Below are 15,345 nucleotides of genomic sequence, written 5' to 3' on the forward strand. Positions count from 1 at the left end.
TTATACTAATACTCGTGATAATTATTTATCTTTATTTACTTCTATAAACAAAACACTAGTAGTAAATCGAAATGTATTTTTTTGTCAGTCATACTTTCGAAAGTACCTAAGATATTTTAAAAAATATACTACACAGAAGAATAATCCGAGACATATTATAATATTTAGATAATCTCATTAAAAATCTTGGTAAAGATCAAAGAGTAAGTCTGTAGCAAAAGTACAGCCACTTACCATAATGAAAGTATATTTCCGAACAAAAGTTATAACTTGAACTTAATTAAGAGTTCATCCATCTCTCTTAGAGATCCAAGTAAATTTTAATTAATGTGGCACCTGTTTTATGCCCTGTGAAATTAAAAAGATATACGAGAGAAATAATTTATAGGTAATTCTTTTACGTTGGTACTCTCGAAAATGTTTTAGAAGTTAGAACCTGTTAGCGTAACTTTTACTGATTGTACCTCTACTAATAAGGGTCGGTTCATATCTGATGAACCATGCGTCGCGTAACGCCATATCAGGCAAATGTATAGAAAAACAGTTGACAATAAACACTCAACCGATGATACGTCTGTACGGCCGATGATACGCTCGACGTATTTTACGTCAGATATAAACCGACCTTAAAACGTTAATAAGTGCTACAGTTACTCGAGCCCCTTGTGTACATAGCTCCAAAATTATGTACCTGCTAAAGCCAACACGGGAATATGAGTTATTTGGTCTGAAAATTCATGTTGTTTACATAACTTCTCGTTGTTTGCTCCTCCTGATTGCTCGCCAGATTCTCTCTCTTGTATGAATTCATATTTTCATATTTGTGTTTGTTCCGTAAACTGACTGGACAGCGAACGAGGTTTTTGGACTCGAAGATAAATAGACTATGAATTTTCCAAAATTTCTGCTATAATTACGATAGTGTAATTTTATATTTACTAGGAAGTTTCTTTGATAAAATATACATAAGGTACTCTTTTTAGGTAGATAAACACTAGATTAACTTAATCTTAACAATATAATTAATATGCTGGACCATATATCAAAGAGTAAATTGAAATTCCATGTAACTAAATATCCTATCAAAATCAAAACAGTAATAATTCAAAGCTTTACAACTAAATCCATTACTATAAGACGTACCTACCATTGACAACGCAATTAGTGTCAATGCTAGCACCCAGTTTACGAAACCTCTAACGATCCGGAACAACGTCAGTCTTCATAAAAACTAAATCGATTTACCGAATACGGTTCGTAAACGTTCCAAGATTTGTCGCCGACGGCACTTTACATCAAGTTGAAGGCTATTAGGTGATTACTCATGTAATTGGGACAATTTGCGATCGTATCGGATCCGGCGACGGTAATGAGAGTTCCGATAGAATTGCCGTTGAGCCTTGCTCTGAGCCCGCGAGGGATAGAGACGTTGAAATGTCGAATCTCCTATGTATTTTGTAATTAGACACGTTTGTAAAGGTTATTGTTAATTGAAACGTGTATTAGTGAATTCAATGTAGATTTTATTGAACAATAAGCCTTATTGTGTAGTGTTAGAGAATAGTTTACTGTCTGTAATTTCAGAAAGCTGTTTGTTATGTTAAAATTTAATCCAACACAATACGCACATATCTAAAATTTTAAACGTATTGTAGGTACTCGTTGTTGGTACCTTGGCAAATATTCTTACCTAAATATTGTCTTTACCTGCCTTACGTAATAATATGTCGGTCTTTGTTTAAAGAATTTATAAATACGCTCAAACATAAGGACAATTTGGACCTTTCTTTTAATGTTAGGAACCTTTTCATATTAATTCACATTCACTCGAGATGACAGCATTAAATTAACATAATCCATGTTAACTCAATGGGTTTCACAACTGGAATAAAAATGGTTTGAGAAGGGTAAATGTGAGAGCGATGACAGGATAATGAATAAGAAAATTTGGTTAAAGTGTCTGAATGTAATATAGAAGTAGTCTTTGTATCACAAATGGTTAAAAACAATAAATTATATTAAGGTGAACATTACAGGGGATTTTTCTGTCATAGTTTTATATGAAATTAATGTACGTGATGTCATACGATTCTGATTCGTCATACCATCGTTATTTATTTATTAAGTGAAAATACATGTTCCATATTTTAATTAAATTAACTTTTAACGATATAAATATTTGTCGTAGTACCTATTACATAGAAATTATTAGGTACTAGGGGAAGTCAGCTCAAAGCGGCCACCTTAACTTTGAGTTTAAAAAAAAGCCATTGAACGAAAGATTTTTAAAGAGAATTTTATACTAGCTAGTCGAGAATTTATCGAATTTTTGTAATGGCCAATTGAAATTTGCGTAAGTTGAATAATAATCATATGATTTGCAGATTACGAAAACTTGTCATAAAACCGCTTTGCCCGAGTGGTCGCCCAAAGCGGCCACGGGGGTAAGGGCAACGTGGCCACCCCAAAAGTTTTCAAGCAATGAATTGTTTTTTGTTGGAAAATACCGTGATTGACAAAATAAAAATGCAAAATCAAAAATCAACACATATAATTCACATAAAAAAAAATCAACAACATTTTACCTATTTTAATCACAATCAGTCATAATTTTATTTATCAATCTCAATCAATAATAATATATGTTCTACTTACTTCTATTATTTTAAGTCTTAATATCTTCTATGCATTTTTTTTTTTTGAGAGGGGAACATCATCCAATGACTTTTCTCGCCTTGGGCGAGGCGAGAGGGAGTGTCAGACTCTTACTGACTAAAAACCACCCCGTTCCTTCTCCTGCCTTTCGAGCCGGAGCCCCGGTAAACCCGCTAGGTTGTCCGCAGCTCCGGATTAGACATCAGCCCTACTGGGCCCCATCTGTGGTGGTCTGATGGCTCTTTGAGGCGCGCGCGGAACGCGACGCGCCGCACGCACGGGTCTGGTTCTGGTCGGGCGGCGAACTACCCTTGCTCGCCGTCCGCAGGCCCGCACTTACGGTGGCCGGAGATCGTCGCGCGATCCCCGACGCCCGGAGTGTCTCTCGCGACGGCTGGGGCGTGAGGAGGTTCGTTCTCTCACGCGCCCCGCCTCCTCCTTAGCTAGCATGACTGCTTCGCAGAAGGAGGAGACGGCATCCCAGTCCCCCTCGCTCCGCACCATGGCTTGTACCAATGCCGGACGCGAGAGGTCGCCGTCGCCAACCACATCCCTGAGGACACGGCGGTGCTCAGCCCATGCAGGGCACAGCGCCACCGTATGTTCCACTGTGTCCTCAGGACGGTCTTCGCAGTGATGACACCCGGGCGTTTCCTCCCGCCCAATCAGAAACAGGAACCTACCGAAACTTCCATGTCCGGTAAGCACCTGCGTCAGGCGGTAGGTGAGGACGCCGTGGCGTCTCTCAAGCCACTCCTCAAAGAGGGGACTTATCGCTGCAATGACAGCGAGCCCAGCCCTCGGTTGCGACAGTCGTTGCTGCCATTCCGCCATGAGATCGCGCCGGAGCTCGTCCCGCCACGCACTAATCTGGCGCGGCAGTGGAGTTTCGCCCCGGCGACATCTTCTATGCATAATCTACGAGTTTTAACCTATACCTAGCTTCGTCCCAAGAAGCCTTTTTTTGTTTTTTTTTTTTTGAGGGGGGAAAATCATCCTATGACTTCTCCCGCCTTGGGCGAGGCGAGAGGGAATGTCAGACTCTTACTGACTAAAAACCACCCCGTTCCTTCTCCTGCTTTTCGAGCCGGAGCCCCGGTAAACCCGCTAGGTAGTCCGCAGCTCCGGATCAGGCATCAGCCCTACTGGGCTCCATCTGTGGTGGTCTGATGGTTCTCGGAGGCGCGCGCGGAACGCGACGCGCCGTACACACGGATCTGGTTCTGTTCGGGCAGTGAGCTACCCTTGCTTGCCGTCCGCAGGCCCGCACTTATGGTGGCCGGAGATCGTCCCGCGATTTCCGAGGCCCGGAATGTCTCTCGCGACGACTGGAGCGTGAGGAGGTTCGTTCACGCGCCCCGCCTCCTCCTTAGCTAGCATGACTGCTTCGCAGAAGGAGGAGACGGCATCCCAGTCCCTCTCGCTCCGCACCATGGCCTGAACCAGTGCTGGGCGCGAGAGGTCCCTGAGGACTTGGCGGTGCTCAGCCCACGCAGGGCACACCGCCACCGTATGTTCTACCGTGTCCTCCGGGCGGTCTTCACAGTGATGACACCCGGGCGTTTCCTCCGTCCCAAGAAGCCTGCGCTGTTTTTCTCTTGTAGTTATTGACCATCTAAACAAAATAAATAAGAATTATATCTATGCAGCGATAATATGAAAGTAAGGGCAAAGCGGTCAGTTGGCCGCTTTGCCCGAGCCGCTTTGCCTTTTTCAACCATTTTATTTAAAAAAATATTTTCACTTACACTATTTACTATATTTCGAAGCAAATGCCACACAAAAAAGGCAAAATAGATAAGTAACGTTAAACGTGCAATAAAAGCATTTTAATATAAATAGTTTTGACCAAAACAGGTTGAACTTACCTCGTATTATTTTAACAAAACGCACAAAAAAATATTTGTCGTTACTAGAACCACGGGTTCATTCTCACCGCTTGAAAATGAGTGACTGGCGCGGGGCGGGAGTTTGGTTATACGTACAGAACGGCAACGTTACGCTATCATTTCAAATAACCGAAAAATTAAGAGTGGCCGCTTTGCCTCCTATGGCCGCTTTGAGCTGACTTCCCCTACGTGTCAAGAACATTCGCCCTACATTTTCTTTACATACATCGTAAAGAAAAGACATGATGTACAGTTATTGAAGTATCGATCGTTACTGGTGCCGCATTCCCGATAAATAAATAATAATGGCTGTTCTAGTAACTGAAGTTCCTTCCACTTCAAATGCAGTCCGATGGCCGTCAGCGACGCTGAAAATTGAAAAGCGTCCCATTTAGATTAAGTGTAAAGAGATGCTCGTGGAACCGAGTTAATGGGAGATAGATTGGAAATAACCATGCAAATACGTCCTATTATAATACAATAATAAAAATTGTACTTTATTATAGTTAACGGTAATGATAAACCAGTAAAAGTCGATAAAAATGAATGTAATTTTTTCAACGGTGACGTGATTTGAATAAGTGGTTTGTGACGTCAAGTGTAGCCTTGGTTTAAAGTGATGGTGCTTTTGTAAATAAAAGTGGACTTGGTGAGAAATGGAGAGGGACTGGTGGTATCTCACACCTCGCAGGGATTTGTACTCCGTGCCGGAATGTGTTGCTGCTATCGATTCTCGGGTTTGTTTCATTTCATATCTTTTTACGGTTGAGAGACTTGATAAATAGTTACGAGTAATCGGATGTTACAGAAGCATTGTTATTAAAAATATGTAATTTTCAACTTAACAGAGGAGTGGGCTTGATTGAAACACGGTGTTAACTTTTAGGTCTTGATGTCGCGGGCGAGGGGAACGTTATTTACTTTGTCTTCGCCGTCGGTTTCCGTGAGCCTACTTAATTTCGCATCCATCTTTGCCCAAAGCGATAACCAAATTTTGTAGCCAGCTTATGTCATTAGTCCCATTTTTCCTGGATCCGTGTGAATTTTGTTATTGTACCTACGGTAAGACAACAGCCGAAGTGCAAATATAATAATTTTCAGGACAGACAGACAGACAGACAGACGTTTTAAGGTTTTTATAGATTTTATAGGCTTCGGCTATATTTAACTCATTCACGCCCTTGTCTTACCTTCGATACAATTATTTCTATTTTTTCACGATGCAAATTTTAAGCTATACGTTCGTATATTCTTCTTATTTTCTTATACCTAATATTTAAATAACTTTACGTCCTTAATGTTCTGTGAAATTAGTGGGTATCTAACTGGTCATATTTCGCTTGAATCCTTCTCACTTACTTATTTCTCTATACCACTCAGCAGCTGTTGACCCTTTTATCAGGAGTCAGATCACGTCTCCCTACAACGTGCTGCCTCAGCAGTTTTTAAGATCCTTTTTAGGTTCACTTTTTATGACATACGACGGTGCTGTAATTTTTGCTGAAAGGCTGAAGATACTTTACGTGCATTTTTAACACCACTTTGATTGAGAAAGTTGTTAACTGTTCTTCTCGTTAAGCAGCAAAGTTTATGGGGGGATTTTTTATGTTTCGACATAATTTTTTAAATTAATTATTCTTATGAGGTCACTTTAGCAATCTATATTTTACATGAAAAAGTTCAGTAGAAGAACAGGACCTTCTACATTCCATCTAGATGCCGGCAATCAAACAGCATTTGAATTCATGATTACAATTTTATTTACAAAGACGATTCAAATCAAACCAAGTCCCGGCCTAAGCAAATGTTAGCACAATCCTAATGGGTTTAAATTGTCCTGAATTGGTGTGTTCCTCAACATTCGTAATGAATTCTTCACAAAGCTCTTACAAGTACCATACCTACTCCAGACTTGTGACGTCACATTCATTTTATTTCAAAGCAACCATTTAATTTTACTTGTGTAAGTGCTGAGGGCAGCCTTTTGTACCCTAATTGCTTTTTAATGAAAGGGTTCAGTACTTTAGAATCCGTGTTTTGTTGGTATGATGAGGTACCTTAAATATTCAGGCTTCGTTAGTACATTAGGTACTTACCTAAAATTTTCTTTGTTGAATAGGTAAAGAAAACACTTGTCTACGCTTTATTAGTTTAAAAAAAATGACAATTTAAAAAAGTAATGTAATTAAGCTTCAAAGCAACCCGCACTGAGCAAGCGTAGTGATTAATGCTCAAACCTTTTCCGTGCGAGAAAAGGCCTTTGGCCACTTATAGCACAGCTTATAGGCTGTTGATGTGGGATGTGTGTAAAGTTTAAATGTAAAATCTGTAAGATAAATCCTGTAAGTACCACCTTTATTTTAAATAGCATTTATAAAATGCGAACATGTCAGTAAATCCGATGTTATCCCACTTAAAATGAGCTTGTTATCTCACGGCTTTTAGCAACACTCGATAATGTTAGTTTAGCAACAATGTAATGATCAATTGTAAATACTTATGAGTATTTAATCAATACCAACAAGATCAGGATCATCTAACATGAATATCACGTATAATCTTTAGTCGAGTGGTTATTAGTGTCAATGTTCAACCACAACGTCTGGAGTTTGATTCCTGAGATGGATAAAAAACTGATGCTAGATTTTTACCCAGTAGATACCACTAAGGTGGTCCTATAGGTATATAGGACTTGTATCTTTTATATCTACTCAGTAAGCAAGGACTACTGAATATTTCGATATTATTTTTTTTAAATATTAGGTAGGTATCCTACATAACGGTCTTCAGTCTGGATCTAAGATAAAAATAAAAAACATGTTGAGCTCAAAAATTTACTCACAGACCTTTATGGGTGCAAAGAATTCTCATTTCTATCTTATTGTTAGCAGAACTAGGGAACAATTTTGTAAAACCAATTTGTTTCTTGTTACGTACATTTCTATTAGTTTCACTCAGTGGCTTTTGTTTTCATTTATGTATACAACAAAGTTTTTCTTCACGGATGCCTCGGGCGAGCTGCGAGAAAATTAAACTTCCGACATTTTGTTCTTACATCATTTCGTATTTTTATATTCTGTTGGGAATTTCTGTGTTTAATATGTCATGTCTACAAAGTCTGTGGAAATCGTTGGCTTCCAAAGCTAAGAAGCCATAGAAATGCGTCAAATCCAAGTAAATCGAGTCGGAAGGAAATTATTCACGTAGTACAGAATGTAACTACGTACTTGTAACTGCCGATAAATCAAAATAACTAGCACTGTCAACTACAGGTCATACCCGCAACGATTTAGCGGAAACTTTCCCACCATAATATAACATATAACCCGATAATTGCGATCCAAACTACTATAAACCTTAAGTCGATTACATTAAAGTCAGTTTACTGTAACCAGTAGCGGTGCAGAATCGAAGGTCGTTTAGAAGCGGTCACCTTCGTTACGTCATTAGCTCTCAGCTGATTGTCGGCCGATCGTACGTTTCCGGGGCCGATGTTTGTGGAATTTTGTTTATGTACCAACTAGTATGTACAGCAGATCAACCTACAACATTCTGTACATTTTTTCCATTGAATTTTCGTCGTTAACTCAAAATAACAAAGTTGAAAACGTACTAAATTAGTAATTAGCAATAAAGACTCTTTTAGAGACTTTATACCATTTATTTAGTAACTGGGTCTTTATGGACTTTATCTATAATTATCTGTAAAGTGTTGCAAGTAGGTACATTTTGTGTGGGCGCAGTGCAATGCCCATTGCGGTGCACCGCAGAACCGAGCGTTGACTCGATACTCACTCGTAAGGAGGAAGTTATCAATCACGTACTGAACAATGTCAGTCACTGCAACATTGTATTCTGCGAAATTTACTTCGCATTCACTTAATAAAGGAAATATTGCGCTGTTCCTTTCTCAGGACTTTATTAGTGATCTTTTCTGATGAAATTATTGCACAAAGACTTTATATTTTACAGCGAATAGGCCAAATAGATAGCGGTACAATATAAACTAGTATAAACTAGTATCAATTAGGTATATAATAGGTAGGTAATTGGACAATTACCTTCCTTCGCTAGTTTCTAACCCCCAAAAGGCTGACAACGCAATTGTAAAGCCTTTGGTGTTTCGAGTGTCCATGGGCGGCGGCGATAGCTTACCATCGGGTTATCTATCTGCTCGTTTACCGGCTTATATCATAATAAGAAACAAAAAAAAAAACTAAACGGCACCCTAATGGTCAGTGACAAACGCTCTATTAATACGTAATTAACTAATTTCATTAGAATACGTAAAAAGTAAATAAATATAATCGAAAAATAGCACTAAGTATCATGTGGCCATCATTCAGTACTCCACAGTAATGTGTCGACCGTTATCTAAGTAGATACTCATCGATTTTATGACTATTGTCATGTTTACAATACTATTATCTATGTACAATTGTCATATTAAACTGCAACAACAGTTATTTGTTGTGCTATGTACGTGTATATGTATGTAGAAGGGAATAATACGAATTTATCACCGCACTAGAATCTTGGAACCGCGCCAAGTAAACGGAAGATTTCCAGCTGAAATGAAAAATGTTATGTAATTATTTTTGCACTGCTAGTAGCTAATGGAATGTGGAAATCTCTTATAATTGCGGTCTAATAAAATATTTTTGCTTACTTATCTAATTTGAAAATCTCGAAAAACGAACCTTCGGAAATGAAAGACAGCTTGAGTGCTTTTCCACCAGAGATATGCAATATAGCTATGCTACTAAGATATAATAGCTAAGCTATGTAGTTGTGCGACTAAGATGTGCTATGAAGATGCGCCTTGCAAAGTGGCATAAATCTAATCTATTACGTTGTCCCATACTATAAAATCTTCCTGAGTCGTGGGTGTTTTTATGAACACTGACGTACATAATACAGTAGTCTAAATATCATAAAACCAAGTTACAACCAGCTTTAGATAACCCTCATATTTTCATTTAAGCCATTTTCGATCTTGGTACTAGTGATCTAATGTCCAATTTCTATTGTCCACAGGGCTTGGCGTTCACCATTGAGGAGCGTCAGACCTTGGGCATCCACGGGCTGCTGCCAGCCAGGGTGAAGAGCCAGGAGGAGCAGGTCCAGCTGTGCAAGCTGTCCATCGAGCGGTATGAGGACCCCCTCAACAAATACATCTACCTTATGTCACTGTTGGTAAGTTTTGATGTATTGAGTGTATCTTTGTGTATTAATTCTGATATCATTTGGAGACTCTCGGCTCCTTAATTATATTACCTGATGTTTAGCGCATTAATAGGTGCGGTGCAAAATTTGTAATTAACTTGGTGTTCACATGCGTATCGTCGTACGCAGGGTCATTTAATGGTTATTCAATCCAGTTCGTAGTAATTGTTTTCGATACAAAATCAAAACTAACTATTTCAGTTTTTAAGAAAGTAATCATTAAATGCCTCTGAGTGCGGCAGTTAGACCGGTATACAAAATAGAATAAATCGTAGTAGCGTTAATAAAAAGAGGTTAATAAAATGTTCAGTTACATCTTAGTTGTCTAAATAATAATTAATAGGAATGAAGTTATAAGGTAACTTACTAAATTAGATCCGAATTTCCAAGTTGAATATTAATATTAATATAGTTAGCACTTTAGCGAGACGAAATTATATTTATTTTTCCCTTAGAACAGTTATTTAAAAGTTCTAACTTGAGTTTCGAATGAAATATTAAAGGTTATCAAATAATTGCTACGAAAATATTCACTCGGCTTGTTTATGAAAAGAATTCATCATTCAATATTTATTTCGGTACTTCGTACATAATAAATTAGGACGAATCTTTTGCTTCACCGCGCGGAATATTCACGAAGTTTCAGACAAAAGGACTGACAGACGTTATATCTTGATAATAGGGACTTGCAGGGTTATAAATAACAATAAAATATTTTAGCTGTTTTCGAGTCTATTTCATAAGGATTGATATTCTAGAAAACTGAGAATCGAGTGTTTTTTTTAACAATATTACTCATATTTTATTAACCGAAAGCGTGATCACTGTTCAAAGTTGTTGCTACTTTTCACCTTTTATTGGTAAGGAACGTCCCATAATACCATACTTTTGTTCTCTTTCTACGACAATACTACAAAAAAATTATTATCAAGTATCCATTGAACTATAAAATAGTTGTTCAAGAATTGTCAGATTCTCCAATTTGCAAGCTAAACTGCAGTGAAGGGACTCATGAAGCATAAATCCCGTCAATGCAAGGTTGTACTTGTACCAGCTGTGACTGTGGACTTCCTACCTACACAATGACTGACTTTATTGCAACATAGCTGACCATTTTAGAGCTTCAGTTAAAGAAGTTATAGTGTCAAAGTTACTTATTGGCGTAAACTGAAAAAATTCAATTCAAATTAATTACTAATTTAGATCCATCTTCTTCTTAGAATCTTACAATTTCTCAACGTGGTCAAAGTTCTTTTATCAAACTATTAAAAGTAGATTGGGACATATAATATTAAATTCGTATTTTTTAATTAGAACCAGCAATAAGCTATCGCCTACAAATTCTAGAACCATTTCTTGATATTAAATTGTGGGCTGGACTACCGTACCACTGCCACGTACAATATTAGCACAACTTTGCAACAACTAAACCAATTAGAAACTTTGCTCTACGTTCAACTACGCTAGTTTTACTAACTACCCGCGTCACAGACGTACGCTTGTTAGGACCTATTCAACTATTTCCACATTTGGCCAAAGGTTTTTTACTGGTAAGGGTCTCTATTGTGCTCTGACCCTTTTCAAAGATATGATTTCTCTCTTAGAAAGTTGATAAATTGAAATATATGAAGGTACCTTTACCCTTGTTATCATTTATGTATATACTTTTCGCAAAGATCTTAGGTATTTTACTGAACACGGAGAGCAATTCAAAAGTTAATAACAAATTCAGTACTTTACGATTAATAATAAGTAATAGCTTTACGTTCAAAGTAATCGAAACGAGTCTGATTTTCCGACCATCCAATCAGAGCGCCAAAAGCGCTCTTGTCTAACTAAAGACCCTTTCCTCATCAGTAGCATCCGAGACAATAGGACAAAATAAGAAGAACAATGTCTAATATCAATTTAATTCTTTCTCCAGGACCGCAACGAGCACCTGTTCTACCGCTTCGTGGGCGAGAATGTGGCTGACATGATGCCCATCGTGTACACGCCCACCGTGGGCCTGGCCTGCCAGAAGTACGGGCTGGTGTACCGCCGCCCCCGGGGCCTCTTCATCACCATCCACGACAAGGGACACATCTACGATATACTTAAGAACTGGTGAGTTTTCGCCTTTGACAAGTTTTATCATTACTCTGTTTATATCCACCATATTTTTTTCTGCCCTTAAGTGAAGATTGAAGTGAACTGGTTAAACTGAACAGTGAATTTGGTATCAAACTCCTTCTGAGTTTGGTAAACTTTTTGTGTCACCCTCTTATGTCAGTCTATCCATCTTCTTTTCGTAATTCTACTTTGGTTTTCTCCATCTGTTGTTGACCCTTTGAAACTGTTTGCAAGTCAATTAGAGAAGAAAAGAAGTCACGAAAACCAAAGAAGTAATATGTTCTGATCGTTAATCTTTTAAACGTTTATGCTCCCATCAACACCACATTCGCTTTTCTGTATCCACCTACTAAAACATATTAAGTTGGTACGTTTTCTGCATTTTCATGTTACTTATTAAAAATGTCTTCTTTTTTTATTCACCAGGCCTGAAACAGACGTCCGAGCTATAGTAGTGACAGACGGAGAACGTATCTTGGGTCTGGGAGACCTGGGAGCCTGTGGTATGGGCATCCCGGTCGGCAAGCTCTCTCTATACACCGCACTCGCAGGCATCAAACCACACCAGTGCTTACCTATCACTTTGGGTAAGTGACATCATATTTAGAACATTATAATGATCAACTTGTGTAAAACTAGGATTCAAATATGTTCTTTTATTGGTCGTAAAGTAAAAAAATGTGTTTGTCCAAATAAGAAGTGTGTATGTACTTGACTTTGGATTTCACTTTTATGGCTATCGTTTATTCTATGCAGTCTTCTGACTTACGTAGATATTATTTTTCAATCTTATCCAATCTAATTTACAAAATAAATGCTTCAGTACAAATGATAACAACCAAGCAATGCAACTTGCAAGATTTATATTTATACCTCTATTATACTAACTAATCTCACTCAATGAAGATATAAATAATAGGTTTATTGTGTACTTAATATATTTATTTATTTTATGGATATCCAACAGCTATACATAGCAAGCAAATAGTGACAGTATAAATATAATCTTCTATTAACCCAAAACTTCAAAAATGATACTATCAAATAACACAATTATTTATGTATCCTTATTCCAGACGTGGGTACAAACAACCCGACGATGTTGGAAGATCCCCTATACATCGGCCTGCGCCAGCGCCGCGTGCGAGGGCCGCAGTACGACGAGTTTATCGACGAGTTCATGGACGCCGTGGTCCGCCGCTACGGACAGAACTGTCTCATTCAGTTCGAGGACTTTGGCAACGCTAACGCCTTCCGTCTGCTCGAGAAGTACCGTGGAAAGTCAGTACCGTTTGATATTATTGCTATTTAACACGCTAACCGCTGTGAGGAACACCATGTGGGCCCCGCTAGCGGAGGATTTGTCTTCAACAGTTTTCTACTGGCAGTTAAAGACTTAACCAAACTCTAGATCTAGAGCGTAGACCACGCTCTATCTATCATGACTTTTCAGTATCAATTTATGAAATTTTCGAATCCAAAAAAGTTAATTATCATCATGAAAAACGTGACATCTAAACAGTTATCAAATTTTTAAAAGATGTAACTACTACTCTCCCCAATTACATTTCAGTTTCAAAAGTTCTTGTGTTCTTAACAAATGATTATCTCGTCCAGATACTGCACGTTCAACGACGACATCCAGGGCACGGCGGCGGTGGCGGTGGCGGGGCTGCTGGCCAGTCTCCGCATCACCGGGAAGAAGCTCTGCGAGAACACCATCGTCTTCCAGGGCGCTGGAGAGGTACACATCTATCTCATCATCTCTTTACGTATAATTTCTAGCAAGCAATGTCGCGCCTTTTATCCCCGAAGGGGTAGGCAGAAGTGCTCATTACGACACGTAATGCCGCTATGCAATGTACAGTGTACACCCGCTTTTCACAATTTGTGTTTTAAGTCCCATGTAATAGGGGGTCCCATATAATTTCTATTAAAAAAAAACCATTCAACTAACTCAAAAATTCTTTCTTCTCAGGCAGCTTTGGGTATCGCCGGTCTGTGCGTGATGGCCATGATTGCCGAGGGTTGTACGGACGAGAAGGCTCGCTCTCGCATCTGGATGGTGGACTCCAAGGGTCTGATCGTGAGGAACAGGCCCGAGGGAGGCGTCAACGAACACAAGGAGAAGTTCGCTAAGGACCATGCTCCAATCCGCACTCTAGAAGAGGTCATCGATGTAGCCAAGCCCTCCGTGCTCATTGGTAAGTTGAAAAAGCTCTCATATGTCAGCTGAGACTTCAAAAGAAGAAGGCGATTGACCGTTTTTGTATGCGAATATCATCAAATGACTCCTCCCGCCTTGGGCGAGGCGACCGTCAGACTCTCCCGTTCCAACTCCTGAGAAGAACTAAGACTATTAGTCTGATTATGAAAAAAATAATTTTGTATAATTACGAAAACTGTGTCATTTACAATATTCCCTTGCAAACAAGTATTCCATAATTTTTGCAAAACTGTTGGGTAAAGTTTCTTAAAAGCTATATTTTGTGTATTCTAGGCGCGGCAGCCATCGGCGGAGCGTTCACTCCGTCGATCCTGCGCAAGATGGGCGCGCTGAACGAGCGGCCCGTCATCTTCGCCCTCTCCAACCCCACCAGCAAGGCCGAGTGCACCGCCATCGACGCATACTCCAACACCGATGTACGTGGACAATTACACTTTATTTGATTCATCATTATCATCATCATCACACCTTGTGTGCAAACTGCAAACTCCAAACTGCTAGGAAGTGGAACTCTTTCCCGGAGTCTGTGTATCCTGATGGGTATAACCTGGGTGCCTTCAAAGCCCGAGTGAATACCTATTCACTCGGGCACACGTCTGCCCATAAGCAACCTTGCTTATGGGCAGACGTGCTCCACCGTAGGCCGTATCATCACTTACCATCAAGCAAGATAGAGGCCAAACGTCGGCCCATTTAACATAAAAAAATCATTGTGAATTGTTCTAAGTTAGCAGAGAATAAAAATAATTATTATGTTATCGGCTTACTCACGTAACTGTTTGACGAGGAACTCGACTAGTTTCAAGCCATGCTAGAGGCTCTTATTCATAAGCAGCATTCCGCGACACACGACGCGGCTATTGTCGCGTTGCTACTCTCAGCACTCAGTATGAGCGCATAATACATAACACATTTAATCATTATTTTAGTATGTGTTACGAAGGTTATAATAAAATAATTTCAGGAGCGTGCAATCTTCGCGTCGGGCTCCCCGTTCCCGGACTACCGCACGAAGGACGGGCGCGTGCTGCGGCCGGGGCAGGGCAACAACTCGTACATCTTCCCCGGGCTCGCGCTCGGCATCATCTGCGCCGGCATCATCGACATCTCCGAGGACTTCATGCTGCTCGCTGCCGAGGTACCTAGACCTTCCTATTTGTTGTTCTACTACTGCTGAATACTTATGGTGAAAGTCAAAATTATTTATTTCAAATAGACCAGAAAGGCACTTTTGAA

General features: G+C 39.4%; 1 protein-coding gene across 6 annotated transcripts in view; it reads left to right on the forward strand.

The window, feature by feature from the left end:
* The window catches only part of LOC118269578 (NADP-dependent malic enzyme), a 51,576-nt gene that overhangs the window by 32,448 nt on the left and 3,783 nt on the right, over window positions 1-15,345 (forward strand). For all 6 annotated transcript variants that reach the window (XM_035584745.2, XM_035584746.2, XM_035584742.2 and 3 more), the window contains 8 exons: window positions 9,582-9,740; window positions 11,695-11,876; window positions 12,309-12,469; window positions 12,959-13,163; window positions 13,500-13,626; window positions 13,861-14,086; window positions 14,383-14,525; window positions 15,074-15,247. In XM_035584745.2, the coding sequence (XP_035440638.1) occupies window positions 9,582-9,740; window positions 11,695-11,876; window positions 12,309-12,469; window positions 12,959-13,163; window positions 13,500-13,626; window positions 13,861-14,086; window positions 14,383-14,525; window positions 15,074-15,247 (1,377 nt within the window). The remainder of the gene's footprint in view (window positions 1-9,581; window positions 9,741-11,694; window positions 11,877-12,308; window positions 12,470-12,958; window positions 13,164-13,499; window positions 13,627-13,860; window positions 14,087-14,382; window positions 14,526-15,073; window positions 15,248-15,345) is intronic.

The sequence above is a fragment of the Spodoptera frugiperda genome, chromosome 30 (assembly GCF_023101765.2).
Source record: "Spodoptera frugiperda isolate SF20-4 chromosome 30, AGI-APGP_CSIRO_Sfru_2.0, whole genome shotgun sequence".
NCBI lineage: Eukaryota > Metazoa > Arthropoda > Insecta > Lepidoptera > Noctuidae > Spodoptera > Spodoptera frugiperda.